The 20,197-nt window shown below is 43.5% G+C and overlaps 2 protein-coding genes across 2 annotated transcripts in view; one reads left to right on the forward strand and one right to left on the reverse strand.

The window, feature by feature from the left end:
• Positions 1–10,742, reverse strand: part of ST7L (suppression of tumorigenicity 7 like) — a 44,280-nt gene extending 33,538 nt beyond the window's left edge. The window contains exons 1-4 of the mRNA XM_077334915.1: positions 10,402–10,742; positions 4,434–4,516; positions 1,673–1,838; positions 1,387–1,441 (exon numbers count right to left, since the gene is read on the reverse strand). Coding sequence (XP_077191030.1) covers positions 1,387–1,441; positions 1,673–1,838; positions 4,434–4,516; positions 10,402–10,600 — 503 coding nt within the window. The 5' untranslated portion in view covers positions 10,601–10,742. The remainder of the gene's footprint in view (positions 1–1,386; positions 1,442–1,672; positions 1,839–4,433; positions 4,517–10,401) is intronic.
• A 484-nt stretch (positions 10,743–11,226) lies between these two features.
• CAPZA1 (capping actin protein of muscle Z-line subunit alpha 1) overlaps positions 11,227–20,197 on the forward strand; it is a 31,814-nt gene continuing 22,843 nt past the window's right edge. The window contains exon 1 of the mRNA XM_077334916.1: positions 11,227–11,358. Within this exon, the coding sequence (XP_077191031.1) occupies positions 11,320–11,358 (39 nt within the window). The 5' untranslated portion in view covers positions 11,227–11,319. The remainder of the gene's footprint in view (positions 11,359–20,197) is intronic.

The following is a 20,197-nucleotide window of genomic DNA, read 5'->3' on the forward strand; positions in this document are numbered from 1 at the left end:
ATGACTTGGTGGAGATCTCTTCTTCTTCTTCTTCTTCTTGGGGGGTCATCAGATCTTCCCCATGCCCCAGTCTCAACCATAGGCCTGGTGGAAGAACTTGTGCAGGGTCCTCAGCTCTTTAGGGAGCTCGTTCCACCGGGTTGGGGCCAGGAACAAAAAAGCCCTGGCCCTGGTTGTGGCCAGGCGAACTTCATGGGGGCCAGGAATCAACAAGAAGTTACTGCCCGCAGAGGGGCACAGGGCAATAGGCAGGGGGCACAGGGTAATAGGCAGTCCTTCAGATAAGTGGGTCCCAGACTATGAGGGCCTTAAAGGTCAAAACCCAGACCTTGAACCTGATCCAGGCCACAACTGGTAACCAATGCAGCTGCCTCAGCACCGGCTGGAAAAGGGGCCACCAAGGTGTTCCCAGTGAGGACACTAGTAGCTGTATTTTGCACCAGCAGCAATTTCTGGGTCAGGGACAAGGGCAGGCCCACATAAAGCGAGTTACAGAAATCAATTTTGAAGGCAACCATAGGATGGATCACCATGGCTAGGTGCTCAAAAGATAGGGTGCTAGTAGCCTCGTCTGATGAAGATGATAAAACGCCTGGCAGGCTACCTTTGTGACCTGCACCTACATGGATAGTGAGGCATCCAGAATCACCCCCAGAATCACCTCCAGAGTTTCAGATGTCTAGCTTAGAGGTGATGATTGCATGGATCAACCTGGCTAGGTCAGGAGCCAAGAGATAGGTTCCTAGTTGTCACACCTGGCATTCTTCCATTTACAATTTGGGCCTCCATTGACAAAGAGGAGTCTAAAACCATACCCAGGCTCCTGGCAGAGATTACAGAGTCAACTGGACCCCATCCAGAGTCAGGATCATCACCATCTCCCTCTCAGCATGCTGGTCTAATCAGAGGACCTCTGTCCTGGCTGTGTGAGGTTCGCCTGACCCTGGCCCCTGCATGGTGAAATGAGGTCCCAGAAGTGCTATGGGCCCTGATGGAATTTTTTGGGTTGAGACCAGGCTACGGGGACATCTCAGGCCCCTCTTCTGTCATCCTCCAATTTACTTAACATCTTCATCTGCCTGGGAATGGCAGCCGGGGGGGGGGGGGAGGAATTTAAGTTATGTTTTTAGTACATTGTCTTAAGGTTAATAATTTAAATTCTGTATTTTGTTGTTGTTAGCCACCATAAGCAATAACCCTGGTAAGTATACATGGCTGTTAAAAGTGATCTCTGAATGCAGCCATAAACTTTGCAATCCGATTCGTTCACATGGACTAGAGTCAAATACTTTGTTTTGTACTAATGCACTTAAATCTTTATACCCTGCCTTTGCCATCATCCTTCATTATACAAATGGTAAAAATTCTAAAAGTCAACAAGAATACCTGCTATATTCTGCTCCTCTGAACAGATTGATGGGATTTCTCCATACTTTGCACTCTGTAAAAAAGCAACAATGCTTCAGTGTTTGCTATTCAATCAATTATGATGCAACTAATCTTATTGCTTTGGAACTTGCCAGAGTTCTAGAAACCAAGTAGTACTAAACTCCACTGTCAATCTTTAGCAAAAAAAAAAGTCATTATGTGACATGAAACATAAGGTAGATTTAAAGGCCCCAGCTTAGGATAATCACGATGAGTATGACCGTAGGAAATCAGAAGCAATCACCTGATAAACTTTGCCTATTTGCCTCGCTTTCTCCATTACTGGCAGAGAAACTTGACTGCAGAGAAGTACTGTTCTCTGCTCCTCCAATAAGTGGCCGCAAATGACTCACAGAAACCTGCTCAATGAAAGAAGTGCCATATTTTCTGAAATACCACCATTCAAATATCTGAAAGAAGAAACAGAAAAAAATATTTATGTACTTATTTGATGTATAATCTGCCTTTCTTAATGAGCCTCCAGGTGGATTACAACTAAAAACAGTGTAGTCAGAACAGTACAAGACCATAAAACCAACAAAATGAAAGAATGCACTAATAAACAGTAAAGCTATATCATCATTATGATGTATAATTCACAACATGACCAAATAGAACTTACAGCACAGGCCTATTCAAGGTTTTATTCTGTTAAATCCATTAAAACCAATGGATTTAGAAGACTAGAGGTCTATTTAAGATTACCCTAGAAGGCTGAAATACTAAGAACACTTTCCTGGTATGGCTAGATGTACTGGTACAGTCCAGTAGCATGAAGAGAACCTTGACTCTTAAAAGCTTTCTGGTCTCAAATGTATTACTGGTCTTGAATTTACCTGTTCCCCTGCAGAACGGCATAGCTACCCTCTGAAACTTTCCTGGGAGTAAGACTCATTGAATAAAGCAGGACATTTCTGAGATCTAATTGGTCTTGCTCCTTTAGGCTGTAGTCTTCCTTCTTGGAAGTAAGCCCCACCGAGTAAAATAGGAATTTGGGGAAGGGGGAATAGACAAGCTTAGAATTGCTCCCATAATCACTTAAACATCTTACTTAAATATAACTGATGAATTAGTTATGGTTTAGTTAAACCTATTGCCAGAAAAATATGACAATTTGCTTGTGACTAAGGACAGAAAATAATCTCTCATTTTACTTCAGTAAGCACAATGGCAGGATTTATTTACTAACTTCCAAGCCCGTTCCTAAGAATGGGCCTTGAAAGAACCCCCTCCTCCGGCCCCCGGCCAGGCAGCTTAAGGTGGCTTTGGGCCACAGCTCGCAGCTGGATCAAGTGGGGCAGGCGGGGGGCTGGCCAGCTCATTAGCAGGCCTGGGACAGAGCTCTTTAGCAGGCAGTCAGCAGGCCGGGAGGCCCTCATAAGCAGGCCCAGCCTAGCAGGCTGGGAGGCCTCATTAGCAGGCCACCCTCATTAGCAGGCCCAGAGGCCCTCATTAGCAAGCCCTCCACCACAACCCTTTGCCCAGGGCTCTCTCCCTTTACCTGCTGCTGGCTCCAGGCACTAAGGTGCATCTGAGAGCAAAGAGGTTACAGTCCAGGGACGGAGGGTGGTGGCCCTATTCCAACGTGGACACCCGGACACGTCCCACCCAAATATATAGAGGAACCATGGATAAGGATTTATTATATAGTTTGGCAGTAAATGAACACTAGAGGATGAGAACAAATATTATACATTAAACAAATTTGCTGTTCTAAAGCAGATTTAAAGGCCTTTGCTTAAGACAATCATAGTGAGAATGTCTGTATGAAGTCAGAAGCTATTTTATTTTTCTATATGTTATAGGAAATGGTAAAGCAATTATCCCAAATAAGGTTTTTTTCCCTCTTTCTGGGCTCATCATTACCACTATTTCTCCCTAGGCTTAAAACACAGATATGCCACAAAACCCTTTCTGGACTAGGCTCAATACTTCTAGAGTGCTGATAAAAAGGGTATACCACCACTACTATGGTTGCCCCTTGCGGTTTTACAAGCCTTTATAACCTGACTTGTAGAGGTGGTAAAACTGTAATCTAAGCTAATGGGGACCATACAAACTAAGCTTGATTGTTTTTGCATCTGTTAACATTTTTCATGATATTGTATGTTAATTTTCAGCTCAGCCTCTACCCATATGTATGAACTGGTAGCTTCCATTTCAATGTATCTGAAGAAGTGTGCATGTTTATACCTTGAATAAAACTTTGCTGGTCTTAAAAGTGCCACTGAACTTGAATTTTGTTCTATCAAAATATTTGTTATTTTTTGTATAAGAGCACCACCTACAGTTCAATGTGTGCAGCAAGAGTAGCCTTTATCTACAAGGTAACATTCAGTTTAATTAAAAAACAGATCAAGTAAAATGTTGATGTGTTTCTGTAAAGCCAGACTATAAGCATACCCACCTACATACATATATGTGTCAGGTGTCCCAAGAAGCAAAAATGCTATCAAAAAGGTACAAACACATGTGAGTCTAAGCTACTATATTCCCAGTCATAGCAGAAATAGATTTTTCCCAGGGGGAACAGTTAATTCCACTCTTCAAGGCACTATTCTCAATCTAATTAATTAACATGGCATCTGAGAGTCTGAAAGGCAGGTCAGACATCCTAGTCCTTGTTGTTATTAGGTGCGAAGTCGTGTCCAACCCATTGTGACCCCATAGACAATGATCTTCCAGGCCTTCCTGTCCTCTACCATTCCTCGAAGTCCATTTAAGTTTGCACCAACTGCTTCAGTGATGCCATCCAGCCACCTCATTCTCTGTCATCCCCTTCTTCTTTTGCCCTCAATCGCTCCCAGCATTAGGTTCTTCTCCTAGTCCTGGCAATGTATAATTCACCATTTTTTGTCTTCGGAGCATGCGTTACCTGAAGCAGAGTTCTCACATATTTTTTATTTCCTTTCACAGGGAGCACTTTAACAGCATTTCTTGTTCTACATGACTGACATAATTGCTTAGATCCCAATAATGGCTAGTAAAGAGAGGAGATCACTTACAAATATCAAGCCGGATATCAAAGAGGAAGTCCCCGTAAGTGCAACATAGAATTTTGGAGTTAACGTGCTCAAGAAGACAGTCACTGTCAATTAAAAAAAGAGTAGCTTCGTCAATCATTATATCAGCCTCTGCAACACTAATTTTGGCTGTTCCTGCCAGACATTCTGGAGCAACATGGATATCTTAACACTGGATTGGGAGTATTTTGTATGAGTACATGTACCAGTTGTAAATAGGGATAGAGCCTGCACAGACTCAGCGATGAATATTACAAGGATCTCCAGACTCATGAGGAAGTAATGGCACATTCAGCAGATAACACAGTTCAAATGTTGACAGTAATCTTCAGCTCTATTAAGATTCGTAAATGGTGCTGATCAATTTTAGCACAATTAGAATATCATTAGTTTTCCTAATGCAAGAATCAGCCTCAGCCCTCATATTTCAAGAAACATAGGCATTTCATACAAACAGCTGAAGACAGAGACAAGTTTCTAACTAAATATGCTACATAAGTGCTCTACATAAGATGAAATGTAAGGTTTCCAATCTGAGATACAAAACATTAACACAAGACAGGTTATTAAACCTATTGTCACTTACAAGCCCTAGCACCTGCACAAGGAAGCTCCATTAAAATGATATGACAACCGTGGCATCCACACATTATGGAATGCTGTGCTATACTGCAATATAGTAGTCATTATCAATTGGATTGCCTTGCCAGCACAAGAAAATCCAATATAGAATGACTACTGTAGTACAATTATACCACAATATTCAGTGATGTATGAGCCTCTTGTGGCGCAGAGTGGTAAGGCAGCAGAAATGTTGTCTGAAAGCTCTGCCCATGAGGCTGGGAGTTCAATCCAGCAGCCGGCTCAAGGTCGACTCAGCCTTCCATCCTTCCAAGGTAGGTAAAATGAGTACCCAGCTTGCTGGGGGGTAAACGATAATGACTGGGGAAGGCACTGGCAAACCAGTTTTGAGTCTGCCATGAAAACGCTGGAGGGTGTCACCCCAAGGGTCAGACATGACTCGGTGCTTGCACAGGGGATACCTTTACCTTTACCTATTCAGTGATGTGTGAATGCACTCCATAGTATTTTATATTGTCTGAACTGCAAAGATCTCTTACTCCCATACCAAGATTCTAATCCAATAATAAACTAGGGTTTCTAGCTAAAAAAACCAAACCTTAGCTTCTGATTCAGATGAATCAAGCAACTAGTTTGTTGTGAATTGCAGAACAGAATATATTCTGAGCCATGCATGAGGGGAGTGCAGACCAAAGGATTTCTCCTCCCCCAGGGTCATCCACATAGCTACATAGCACAATTATTTCTCATGAATGTAGCCTATGACTGCAAAGAGCAGGACTTCAAATGTAAATCACATAAATGCACAGAACATTACTCAAAGTCTGACCCCCCAAGATCACTGAATATAGTAGAGAAATAACAGAGGTAGGAAAGCCTATGGAGAAAATAAAAAAACAGTTTAGGAGGCAGCATGACTCCATGGTAGAGCATGCAGAAGATTTCAGGTTCAATCATGGGTATCTACATTTTAAAAGATCAGATAGCAGGTGGTGTGAAAATCCACCAAAACCATGAACAGCCACAGCCAGTCAAAGTAGACAACACTGACCAATGGTTTACCTTGTTGTAATATTTCAACACAGGGAATTATGTATACCCCCAAAAGAGCCCTATACTCTGCCACCGCCAACTGGCTAGTGATCCCTGGCCCCAAAGAAGCATGTTGGACATCAACAAGGGCCAGAGCCTTCTGTATCCTGGCCCCCAACTGATGGAAGGAACTCCCTGACGAGATCAGGGCCCTGCCCAAACTCCCACAATTCCGCAAGGCATGAAAAAGGGGAGCTCCCATCAAACTCATGGTCCCCCCCCCCCCGACATATGCCCATGACCTGAATGAATCTGACCTCCCTTTGGGTTCTGTTAAAGTTGTCACTATCAAAATTGTTGTTCAACTGAACCAGTTGTAATATTCTGTTAATCTTATAACCATTGTCGAAACTGTTGCCAATATGTTACATTATGCCTGTTCTGATATATATGACTAAGGGCAAAGCCTGTTGTATTCAGAAATACAACAGGGACTTGGCAATACCCCCTACCTGAAGCACACCTGCCAGGTAGGCACTGCCAGGTAGCCCAGTTCCCCTCCACCCCAAAAGGACCGGTGGGGGCTGCACAGGCTTGCGGGGGAGGGGGAGGGGGAGGTAGTGGTGGGCAGTCCTTTATCCCTCCCTGCCACCTCCAAAAGTCCCACTGAGAGCCACTCAGGCCATGGCAGGGCTTTTGGGGCAGCAGGCTGTCCGGTCCTCCTCTGACCGGCCTGGCAGCTTGACCAAGGCCTGGCAAGGCTGCACCCCCCCCCCCAGGCTGCATGTCAGCCTTGAGCAGGCGTTCAGCACAGTGGGAAGGCCGTGTGTTTGTCCTGGTGGCCCCCAAGAGCTGACAGTTGGGGTCGTAGTGCCTGGGCTCTCCCCTCCAGCAACAGCTGCAGCTGCCCCCCTTGAACTCTGGAGGTGGTAGGCAGTGCTTCAGGGACCCCCAACCTGTGGGGCCTGCAGTTGCCACTGGCAGCTCACTCACTGGGTGATAGACCTCTGAGGGGCCAGGGACTCTGACAAAGTGATAGAACTGTGAGGAGATGGCCAGGGGCGGGAGACACACACAATAATTGGGCAGCCCCTGGGTGGACAGCCAATCAGGATGGAGGAGGACACAGCCAGGAACCGTTCAGGCAACATGATTGGCCAGTAAACAGTGAGGCCAAACTCCTCCCAGGACCCCTTACTGCCTACATTATAATGCTAATTGTTACAGATGTTCTATATAAACCAACCTGAGCCGTATGGGAGGGCAGTATTAAAATCTAAGAAATAAGTAATTAAATAAATTTTGAACACAAAGCTGTATCAAAATAGAACATAAGAGAAATTATTTGTCTGTCTAGAACAAATTAAGGGATTGAGATTCACTATTATTGTGTGTGTTTTTTAAGGCATTATATAGAAGGAACAGCAGAACGTATCATTTCAATATATCTCATTAGCATACCACTTTTAGCATGCAAAGTGCTTTATAGTTCTTATTCATACATCTTATGAAGAAGGATCCATGATTTGAGCCACCCAAGTCATAAGAACTCAGACCAGATCTATGCATTGATGCACTTCGCTGTGCACTGTAAACAGTCACTCAAACAAGTAACAAGGCTTAACTATCACAACAGATACTTTACAAACCTACCCCTTCATGGAAGTTCAGAGGCAGCAGGGAGGTAACCATCCCCAGGCAGAAATCACTCATTATATGGATTAAGGGTGTAACTAAAAAGTCAGTGAAACTCAAAATGCTGATTCTGAGTAGTTCCCAAGCAGCAAGGGCATCATTACCTTCCCTCTCCTAAAAGTTGACCAAGAGTGCCCTGACAATATCAGCAGTGCCACCACTCAAACACATTTCCTTGAAGATGGTCCATTATCATTTTGTCACTAATAATGTGCCTGTTATCACTATTTATTCATTTATTTTATTTTATTTATTTGTATTTATATACTGCCCTCCCCAAAGGCTCAGGGCAATTTACATATAACTGAAACTATACATGCTATCAAGAGGGCATCCAGTGCTAAGACTGTGGAGGGGTTAGAATCAATAATCTTCTATCTTTCACAAGACCATATTTTCACAAGACCATCATTGCAGTATTCTATGTCTTTTTTTAATTACAGGAATGGGAGATAACAGGATTCTACATTTTTTTTTACTACAAGAATGAGAGAGCTACCAAAAAACCCCCCAAAAGAAGCATGAATGCCTTTTCCTGGATATTCAAAGCTTCTTTAAGAAACACGGCAGAACCTCATGGGTTTCTTAATGGCCCTGGAAGGGTTTCCCAAATGAATAGGAGTTAATTTTTATATATATATTAAATTTGTCAGCAGCGTTCAATGTTGTAGATCATGAGCTGCTTGTTCACTGCATCACAGGAGCTGGAATTTGAGGAACAGCCTTATGGTGGCAGGTCTCCTTTCTCCAGAACCACAGACAGAGGGTTGCAGTGACGGAGACAAAATTGTGGAGTTCCACAGAGCACTCTCCCTCACACTCTTCAACATTTTCATGCACCCTTTGGTCCAACTGGTCTGGAACTGTGGGCTGGGTAGTCATCAGTATGTGGATGACACCCAGCTCTATCTCGTGATGTACAGCCAACCCAACTTTCCCCTTACACACACAGAGAAAAATGTTCATCAGATGTTTGGAAGTAGGGATGGTTTGGCTCAAGTAGAGTCCTTTGAAACTCAACCTTTCCAAGATGGAGGTCCTGTGGTTGGGTAGGAAGAGACAAGTCTCTGAAAAATGCTTGCCCTACCTAAACAGTGTGTGAATCTAGGTTGCACAATCTTTCAGGAATCTGGGCATGATCTTCAACACTTTCCTTTCAATGGAAGCAGAGGTCACTAGAGTAGCCCAAATGGTGTTTTTCCATCTGCAAAGCAAAACCAAAATGGAACCGATACCCAACCTGAAGTCAGGAACCCAAAAGTTGCATTTTCCCATCTGCGCCAGGTTAGGCTTCTGTACCTCACTCTTATGCAGGCCTACCTTTGACTCAAACTAGTGCAAAATGTGGCCAACCAGTGTTTTCACCAGAATACTAGAGAGCCCACACCCAGCTGGTTGAATTCCGGATCCGGTCTGGGTCCAGAATTTGTGGTTCAGCATATCTGCCTGTGCCTCCCAGAGAGTACTCCGCTGTTTGAATACCAACACGTTGGATGTCCCCAGCCCAAAGGAAGTCCTCCTGGCCTTGATCAGGGCTTGCCAAAGAGCTAAGAGCCCTGATGGAACTGGTCCAGTTCTGCAGACCCTGCAAGATGGAGCTTTTCTGCCAAGTGTTTGGTTGAAACCAGGGTAGGACATTAGCATCATCTGGGCTCCTTTTTTGAGCAAAGTCACCCCTCTGCAGGTTAAGAGTCAACATCAATGAACTGGCAGTTGAGATTGTTAATCATTACTGCAAACACTGCAATGATGCTGGCCTTGCTGGGAAGGGTTGGGGTAGAAGTCTAATTAAATAAATAAACATTTATTTGGGTGGTATGTTCATGTTGACTTGCTCCCCCCAGTAGCTGATGGGCCTGGAGAGGGTGGGAAGGGGAGGGGCCCTGGGGTGTTGTGTGCACAGCTATACTTCCCAACCATATTCTGTACAATCTTGCCACTACTGGGGTTTCTTGAAGCCTGAAGAATGTTTCAGGGGCTTCTGGATGGTAAAAAAAAAAAGTTCAGAAAGGCTGATATAAATAGATTCTGCCAGATGAGTCTGTTGTGAGGATATGCAGCACTTGACAGCTCTCAGCAGTAATGCTGTCTTCATTCAGAGCTTGCAAAGAGCAACAGGTGAAAGACACTTTTTAGAAACTAAGAATTTAAAAAAACCTTAATAATTTTTTAAACACCCTAAAAGAACCACATGATGTTTTCTTTAAAAAAATCAAGTAATAGGGACAGTGGGGAAGTACACTGGGGATTCTACAGGCGTGTTCTACCCAGTTTGGCAAGAAACAAATAAAGAGGTCTCTGGAGAGCAGCAGCCCTGAAAAACATGTGCAGCTGGAGAAGTTGATCCCACAGGGGCACGCTGTACTTGCCTACGGTCTCTCCCCTCCTTTCGACCCCATTTTACAGGGAACCCCTCCCAAATGCTACTGCAAAGCAGGGGTCAGCACCCCCCCCCCCGAAACCCGCGTTCAACCCCCGGATAAATGGAAAGGGTGTTTCAAAACAAAACAGCCTCCCCGAAAGAGCCTCTCCCAAAGACCCGGCGAGCGAAGGCGACTTCCCGCCCCGCTGCCTTTAAGGGCCCCGGCACACCTGGCGCGCGTTGGGCTCCGGGGCTCCTCCCCGCGCCTCGCCCCCTCACCTGCCACCAAGTTGTCCCGCAACCGCAGCGGGCCCCTGAGGGCGTACAGGAGGCCCAGCGCCGCCACCACAGCCACGGGGCGCGCCCACGGCCCCGCCGCCGGCCTCAGCCGCTCCCAGCGCCCGGGACAGGCGCCGCCGGCTTCCGAGGAGGCGGGCGCCGCGTCTCCCTCCCCATCCCCATCGCCGCTCTCCGCCATGACTGCCGCCCTCCGCTCGCCGCGACCGGGCTGGCTGAGCGCGGGCAGGAGGGTGGGACTAGCCGCGCGCGCCCCCGCCAGCAGGCCGGAGGGCTCCGCCAGGCAGACAGCGCGTGCCCCCGGTGGCCGCGAAGAAGGGAGGCGGCTGTGGCCTGCGCCGTCGGCCAGAACGGGGGGTGGGGGGACGGGGTTCGTCTCCAAAAGTGGCCCGCCCAGTTTCTTATTCGCAGGCGGGACGTCGCATCCCGTTTGGAAGCGACTCGATTTCTTACAGAGGCCAGCAGCGGGAGCCGGGCAAAGGCGGACTGCTGGAGGTATTCAGGCCGCACCTGCTCAACGGGGGCACTATTGGGGTGGTGCCAAGGCCAGTGTCACAAACTTCGGACAGCGCTCGGGCCCCACGAGAGCCTAGCTAGAGAGGCCGGCACCATATACAGCCATTTTGCCCTCAGTCACAATGGCACCCTTTAGCTTAAAAGGTGGAATGATCGCGGCGGCGGCGGTAGCCCGCTCGCCCTTAAAGCTCAGGCGTGCCCGTAACTATCATGGCGTTCGCCAGCTCCTAGGAGAACTCCGGGAGCGGAAGAACGCGAAGGGTCGCATCCGGCAGGAGGAGCGCTTAGTACACCACACCCCCTCCCCTCCCGCGACTCCTTCGTTCCCAGCGCACTTTGCGCGGTGGTGACAGGTGGGGCTGGGCTGGGTTCAGAGAAGCCAAAATGGCGGACTTTGAGGGTCGGGTGTCGGATGAGGAGAAGGTAGGAAGTTATTTAGCTGTTCCTGGGTGCTTTGGGAATGGAAAGAAGGGAATAGATATCTTAGCCGTGTACTGAGGAGAATTCCTTTATTGCTCTTGTTGGGGCTTCTGTAATGTGAGGATTTTAAAACTTAAAGACTTCCTCGACTCTGTCAAAGAGGAGAGAGGAATAAGAGTCTCTTGTGTTCTCTTTGCTGTTTCCCGCATGATTTTCTTTTTATTGTCGCCAATTAAACATTCTTCCTTATCTCTTGGCTGCTGATGGAGTTTGTGTGAGTGATTGTGGCTGAGTTGAACCTGCTTCATTAAATCTTGGTTTTAAGGGAGGCAGTGTTGCTGGTAGTGCCTTCCCTAACTTCTATGAAGACCTATATTCGAGGAACGTATTTTGTAGGCTATGTCGTTGCACCTCGAGCAACTATTTCCGATAGAGCAAGTATGCTGGTATTACTGACATTGTTCAATTAATAAAGTCCACGTAGCTAATAATGTTAGTCTTGAACCCACAGCGTTGGGTTCTTATAGACCTCTCGGCATAGACTGTGTTTTTAATGGTAAAGGAAAGAGGAATTGTTGATCACTACTTATGTTATGTGATTTTAATTTTTGTGTTTGTTTCAAGCCTGCTTTGCATGTATGAGAGAAGGACTTGGGAAGAAGGTAGTAAAATAGTGAGCTTGCAGTGTGGACTGTATTATGTTGGACTACAAGTGGAGGATCAAATTGTGGATGCTCCACTGTGTTAAGCATTCCAAGTAAATAGAAGCAGAAAAAAGGAGGAAGTAGAAACGCTTCACTGTGCTAGTTTTTTGTTTGCAAGTTTTGTTTAGTAATGTGAAGAGATATTTTAAACTTATACTGGGGTCTTGTTCTACATATGATATTCAGGTGTTAATTAATAGGTTTTACATAATTTTTATAACTTTTTTGGCATTGCCCTGTTTCTCTCATAGACTACTCCCAAGTTATATCCAGATGTTTGAGTTTTTTTGCAAATGGTTGCAGATGCCCTATGCATGCCAAGGTGTAGTAGAGGATTCTTGTGTTTAAAGTAGAAGGGGGCACCAATAAGTTTCTTGTGAGACTTATTTTATGTCTGCTAAAAATTGTGTCTTCCTTTAGATAGTATTTGAAGCACTGTAGCCATATGGTTTTTTTTAGCTGCATTTTACCCAGCTCTAAGCAATATAGCCATATTTGATTCACTGGAAATATAATTGACTCAGGTTTTGGAATGGGGAAGGCTGACAGCCATGGCAGAAAAAGAAGTTGCCTAATCTACATTTAAAGTTTCTAAGTACTCTTAAGATAAATATAGGAACTTTATCTTATTTTTTTCCATATTTGCTTCTCCTCATGCTGCATAAAGTTTGAATTAAGCATTACTAAGAAAATGGAATAACAAAGTATTGGACATATCAAAGCCATTTTTAAGTTTTTGTAACACTGTCCTTAGGTTTGAACACAGCAGTGGAATACTAAAAACATGATGTGCCAATACATTATGTTTGCTTTTTCTCCAAGTCTGCTGAAAAAGGGTGTGGTAACTAGGTAAGAGGGTTTCTGGCTTTCCTGTTATGCATACATGAATAACACCAGTGTGTACATTATATTAACTCCCCCCTTCATGTACATTCATATCAGGTCACCAGGAAGTGGAGAAATTGGTTCTCTTCCCTGTCAGTTCAATAGCTAGAGTATTTTTATTTGCTTTAACTCATTTGGCTTACCATGACAGGTAATATTTTAAAGATAAACAAAGGGAAATGAATTACCACAATGTTTGTTTCTACAACAAAACCCCAGCTTGCATGGAACTCTACTAACTTTTGCTCTGTACAAATGTCATTTCTTTTCAATTTATATTGTTTAAGTTAAATCTCAATTATTTTAGGCTATATGAAAGGAGTTAAATGGCTTATAGCAAAGAGTTCTTTTCAATACTATACATGGCTGCAAAGTAATCCATAGGCTGAAGGCTGCACAAGAGTTTGGTTTCAGAGTAAGAAATAATGATGAAGTAGCCCTTGGTCATTATGTGCATGTACCCTACATTGCATGGATATAAATCAACATGATTCTTCATGGCATCCAAGTCTGGTATTAGAAGGTTAGGCATGAAGATAAGTAGCTATTCCCTAACTTAATTTATTGCCAGTTCAGCAGAGTCTGTACTATCACTGTATTGATAATAAAATATACAAGACAAAGACACAACTCTGATATAGGACTGGAAGAGCTTGTGCAGGGAGCCATAGGATTTAGTGCTGGCTTATTTCTGTAGGTTCTATAGCTAGGGGGGCTCACACACATGCATAATGTGACAGACTATTACAGAGAAGAAGCATGTGGAGTGTGAATTCCCAGTATCCTGCATACATTCTTAATCTAATAATAACTTTACAGAAGTTCATATTTCCTCTAATTTCTACATGTCTCTTTTTGCAAGAAGCCTAGAGCAATTTGAGAAATATCCTCACAAGTGTCAAGGCCAAAAAATGCAGATCAGATGTTTACCCAAATCCACTCTGATCCAGCATGATTTTCCTCCAGAGAGGAGGGACTGAGACAGCAAGCCAGACTTTAAGTTCTTGAATACATAAATGATGTTTATTAAGCTCTCGTAAAGGAAATCCAAAAGCACTTTTTTGTATTACACTCATGCATGTTCATACACAAGAGTCACCCATACATAGGCCTACTTTAAATGTTGTTGATACAATTCAAATTGGAGAATCCCAACAGATGATACTGAGTATTCTGCCCCTGGCAGTTTTATCCACCTTTCTGTCTCAGGCCCTACATGGTTTTGCTCCCACCTGCTTTCTAGGAGTGAAGTGGAAATTAGCCAGAGCCTGTTGGGTGATGCCACAGTATTAGTGGGGAAATGACCATCTGTTTGGGATAGTCTGATGAAAAAATATCCTTTATATGTTGCTAGAAGAAGAGTTGGTTCTTATATGCTGCTTTTCTCTACCAGAAGGAGTCTGAAAGTGGCTTACAATGGCCTTCCCTTTCCTCTCCCCACAAAAGACACCCTGTAAGGTAGGTGAGGCTGAGAGAGCGCTCATGTTACTGCTTGGCCAGAACAGCTTTATCAGTGCTGTGGCAAGCCCAAGGTGACCCAGCTGGTTGCATATGGAAGGAGCACAGAATCAAACTCAGCTCACCAGATTAGAAGTTGGTGCTCCTAACCACCATGCCAAGCTGGCAACTACAGGGTTGTAGTTGGCTGCAACTAGGGATTTGATGGAGCCTCGTCCAGGCATCTCTTGGCCAGAGGCAGCCAAGATACCACCACAGAAAGGCTTGGGTGGGGGCAGTCACAACACACAATGTTCCTTTGAAGTCCCTGGATGTGTGTTCTGCTTCTGTTTATTGTAGACAGTGGGACAGAGTTATCAGTTTGTTGTCATCTGTTGTCTTATGGTCTTCAAGGGGATACAACCATATTCAACTTTATGCCTTCAATCTAGTTTTCCATGAGAAAAAGACCAGCTAATTACAAGAAAGATTAACAGTCTTTCTTTGTACAGTTCTTTGTATAGTGCTCAGTTCTATGTAAACTGCCTTCAGTCTTCGGGAGTGCAGTATATAAATGTGAATTAAATAAATAAACAAGCAAACATTGCATGTCAAGTATAATAAAAAGCATAATTTAGTCAAGCATGGATTATTTCAAGAAGGCTTAAATCTAATAAATCATCAGTTCAAAACTACTTCTAGTTTATCACACAAGGATTCTGTTGTGTAAGATATAGCTTGCCCAAGGCTGTCCAATATGTTTTAAGGAGCAGAGATTTGAATTAGGGTTGAGCACTTCAGCTGCTTTGGTGAACATTGATGCCTGAGGTAACCAGCGCTGTGGAGGGGAGAGGCAGCACTGTGGCAGCACCCCTCCCCCTCCATGGCGTTGGCCGCCTCGGGCATTGGTGCTCACCGAAGTGCGCCAGAGCGCTCAACCCTAATTTGAATTGTGAATTGCTAGTAATGAAATCTAACGTTTTAGCTGCTGCACCAGAAAAAGGGGGTGGAAAGTATCAGTCAAGTTCCCATCCCTGCATGATTAGCTAGATCTCACCATTCAGCTGTCATACTCTGAACCGAACTGACACAGGAACAAGGAAGCTCAATCCAGAGCCTTTGCTGACTGGAGTGATTCAAAGCACATCTTAAAGGGAAATCTAAGATTGCCAGCCAGGAGCAGAAAATCTTTCCCGTAGATCAGGCATGAAAGACACAGCCCTGCATATCAGCCTGCCTTGCAACATAATCCTTCCTGACCCACCATCCCGTAGTTAGTGATGGTTAGTTTGTGTACACTTTTCCTTAAAATAGGTGTTGAGGCAGATCAGTCATATAACTGGAAAGATGTTGTGTAGTTAGAGGTTTGGAACAAACTAAAAGGCAGTTTTCTCACGTAAAAACACCTGCTGCAGGTCAGTACCAGCCATACATGAGCCAAAGCATACTGCCCCAAACATATTCAGAAGCCAGCAGAACCAGTACTGCAAAGCAATTGAGCCAAACTACTTAGGGCTGCCTTCCTTGGACTATCAGAGTTCATGGGTATAGTCTAGCAGACACTGAAATTTCTGCTAATTTTATAAAGCATTAGTGGGAAAATGGTACTCCCTCCCACTCTTTCAAAGAAGGAAGTATGGGAAGCACCAGCAACATGTGTCGCATGTATGTACTCATGACAACCAAACTAAAAGTTGTTCTGCATTATTTTCCCTTTAGAAAAAGTAAGTCTGCATTTAATGTGAAATAACAGCAATGGACCCAGAAAATAGGTGCACACTTCCTGAAGAACAGCAGGACAATCTGAGAGCAAAAGGAGATGCCAAAATGACATAATAGTCAGGGAAGCCTGAAAGTACTGATTATCATACTGTGCACACTGGGGCTCCTTCTGTCTAACAGAAAGCCTTGCTTGCTAGTTTAGTCATGGTCATTATAGCTTTATTTTGTTAAAAATAATATGCATGATTAGATTAAATCTTCATTTTTCCCTTGCTTTGCCTAGTGCAGGGATATAGCTGTCCTTAGCTTACTTTGAGTGGTCTGTTAGAATAGTTGGCAACAGGTTAGAATATGTGAGGGAATATATACTGAATTTATTCCTTGTGCCTCAAGAAGAACTTCCCCAAAATGATACGTTTAAAACCTTCTGACCCTCTGTTCCTCTGTTAGGACTGCATTTCTTTGTTTGGACTGTATTTCTGTGTAAGAAATAGTTGGCATATAAGTGACTACCTGAAGAATATCCATAATCAAAAGGGGATGTATCATACTCCAGTGTTTCAGCATCTCATTTTGGCAATTTGTTCTTTTTGGGCAGAATAGAAGGAAGACTGTAGATGAGGATCATCAAGGCAGTGGGAATAGATCCTGAACTACTACTGAAATGGATCCTGGTGCTCGTTAGACAAAGTAATGTGTGCTCTAAGCACTGTATTTGTAGCTGAGCTTTAATGCAACCAGAGTGTCATGTCTACTGCTTACACTTGCACTTTCTAATAAAAGCCCATGCTATAGTTTGAAAGAGACTTTCAGCCATCTAAGGGAGTGCTCTATAAAGCCTGTGGAGAAAATATGGGGTAGAAGTCTTTTTACTACCTTAGTAAATCTGTGTCTCAGACCAGCCCCCATCACCCCCATATCCCATTTTTTTATCAGAAGCGGAGGTAGCTTGGTCATGGTGGGAAACTCTATTCTAATGTTCCTTCTTTCCTATTTACACAGACATGTTACAACCTGAAAACGTAGCAATTCCTTTCCCACTGACAGTAAAAGTGCATTCTGTTTCATAGAGCTGCAAACTTGATGGTTTATCCTGCAGAGTACTCACATAAGTATATGACCAAGGTTTTAAAAAGAGGAATGTGGAGGAGATGATAATGTCATGTGCATGGTGCATAATGTTACTGAGAAGACCTTTGCAGTGTGTATACACAGTCCTGCTTTACTGTCATCTGATACATAAGATAGGACCGTGATGCTTGTAATACTGCTCCTGTATTAATAAGTGGGATCTAGATCAAATCAAACCTGAAACCTCCCTAGAAGTTAAAATGACTAAACTGAGGGTTTAGTCATACATTATGAGGAGACGAGAGTCACTGAAAAAAGACAATAAAAAGGAAAAGTTAAAGGCAGCAGGAGAAGAGGATCCAACATGAGATGGATTAACTCAATCAAGGAAGCCACAGCCGCAACTTTGCAAGACCTGAGCAAAGCTGCTAGCAATAGGATATTTTAGAGGACATTAATTTATAGGGTTGCCATAATTCAGAAGTGACTTGACAGCACTTAACGTGCACATTTAGGAAAGCTAGCATTTAAATGCAGTGCAATGTTGTACTTCTTTCCTCTGATGTGGGTTTATATGAATAATGGCAAAAATAAATGATGGGTACAGTGTATACCTCAGTGTATTATTTTTGGTGAATGAATGCTCCCTGGGAAGCTGCTCTGTGTATTTTATTTATTTTTGTACTTTTATTCTGCCACTTTCCAAAGAGTCTTGTGGCGGTTTACAACAGTCATAAAATATAATTCCTTAAAAACACCCTTTATATTACTTTGATCAGATGGTGATCTCTTCCTCATCTTTGTAGTCCTCTAATGCCTTGGTAATCTGGATATATTGAAGACAAAAATGACTTTTTTTAAAGCAACATCTGTTCAGTCCAAGTATAACAAATATACAACATGCAAAACTTTGGAGAATTATTCAGTACATGCAGTAGAAACAACAATTCCTTTGGTTTCATTTTTCTGTAGTTCCAGAGATGTTGCAGATTCTTACTGTTGGATGCATTGAGTTGTACTAGAGAGGTACATTTGTTCCTGTTTTCTGAACCCATAATGCCTTCTAGATTATCCAGTGCCAAAGTTTATTGTTACTGTCATTCAGACCAAGTTATAAAAAAAAATCATGAGACTATAGTAGCATGGTCATAAGGTATAAAATCATAAAAGTAAATCCATATCATAAAAGTAATATTAAAACTTTAAAATGTCTTGCTTCAAGACATATCTCATAGCAGTGGCACAAAACTTAGCAAGGTGAATAGTCACCTGAATGCTCTCATCATGATTCATCCAATGACCAGAGAAAATTCCTTAGACTTGCTGATCTACAAGTGAACACCAAGTACAATTACCACAACAAAACAAAATCAAAGTACAGTGGCACCTTTAAGACCAACAAAGATTTAAGGAGTGAGGAAGAGTGCTTGCACTCAAAAGCTCACACCTTGATTAAATCTTTGTTGGTCTTAAAGGTGCCACTGTACTTTGATTTTGTTTTGTTGTGCTGCTTCAGACCAACACAGCTACCCACTTGAATTGCCACAACAATTAAACATGTTGAAACTCCTTAGTGTTTGATAGTTTTGTTATCTTTCTGATATTTCTGAAAGATTTTGTGGCTTTGGGTGATTTTCCATCTATGGTTTATCAAGCCGTCCCTGATGATTTGTTCATGGACTAATTTATTAGCAGCTTGCTTGAGAAAAATACAGACCTCTAGGAGTATTTCCAAATTATTTTGGGTAATCTGTGCTTTGGAAAAAAATCTCAGCACAAAGCCAGGCATTGATGGTAGAATTTTATGTACAGTTCAGGGTGTCTTTGAGCAGGGATGACATCTTTGAGCTTCATTTCTCTATTTCCATATCTCAAACCTCTGTTAAAACTTTATAAATGACGGAAGCAAACTCAATTGTGCTTTTTGCTAAAATAGGAGTGAAAGCAATTTATTTGCCAGACAACCCACAAAAGCCCCAATGAATATATATACAAGACTAGTTTTTTCCCAATCAATACCATAAAGGAGGGGGATCTTACATTTCCATATAAATTAGTTACTTTTTGTGTATATAGCACTTTTATGAGATGAGTTATCTCACCTGCAAATAAATAAGGTAATTTTTCAGCTTTCCCCCATGCCTAGCCTCAGCAGCTGAATACTGCTACAATTCATATATTGTTCTTTGTTTCCTCTCTTCCTTTGTCCAACCTCTGAGGATCTCATGGAGGCACACTGGACTTCCCCTTCCGTCCCCATCCCCAATACCACCAACAGTCCTTGTCCTGGCTCAGGAGGAGTGGGTGTCCAAGCCTGACTCTCCCAGATGGCCCTCATCCTCAGGTCTCATCCCTCCTGCATTTCCCACAGAAGTGGCAGGACTGAGGGAAAGGCCTAATGGAAAGGCTGTTTCTGAAGCTTCTAAGGGGTCCTTTTTGCCCTCCCAGACCCCCTTCATGGGCTACAAACAGGTGTGGGGGGGGAATCACCATCCCCCTATGCTCATTCTACCTGCTGGCTCTGTGTCAGTTCAGATGAGCAGCAACAATAGGGATGCTCCATTTTTCCTTTGTTCCTCTACTTGCTTCTGAAGATAGAATATGTTTCCTCTCAGAGTGACATGCACAAGACAGCCCAGTTGCCTCCCAATCCACATGCTGGTCTTCCTCCTTTTTCCCATGCTGGCTGTGTCCCTTCATCAAGAAACCAGCACTCACATCCCCGCTTGGTGTGGCAGTGACAGTACTGGCCACTCAGCTCCATCATCAATCTTTGTTGAGCTGTGGTTAGAGGTGATGAGAGGGAGAAAAAATTAGCGCTGACTATGCACACTGTATGTCCCATCCCTACCCCCCAGCCTCCCTCATACCAGCTGTTCATAGGCCGGTTTTTGCCCCCGGGCTATATATTGGGCACCCCTACTTTAGATGTCATATATGGGTCATGGGAATAGATGTAAACCTTAAATGGTTAAAACAGGTATATGAATATAAGAAGAGAGTACATTATGAATTTGATTGCA

The sequence above is a fragment of the Paroedura picta genome, chromosome 4 (genome assembly GCF_049243985.1).
Source record: "Paroedura picta isolate Pp20150507F chromosome 4, Ppicta_v3.0, whole genome shotgun sequence".
NCBI lineage: Eukaryota > Metazoa > Chordata > Lepidosauria > Squamata > Gekkonidae > Paroedura > Paroedura picta.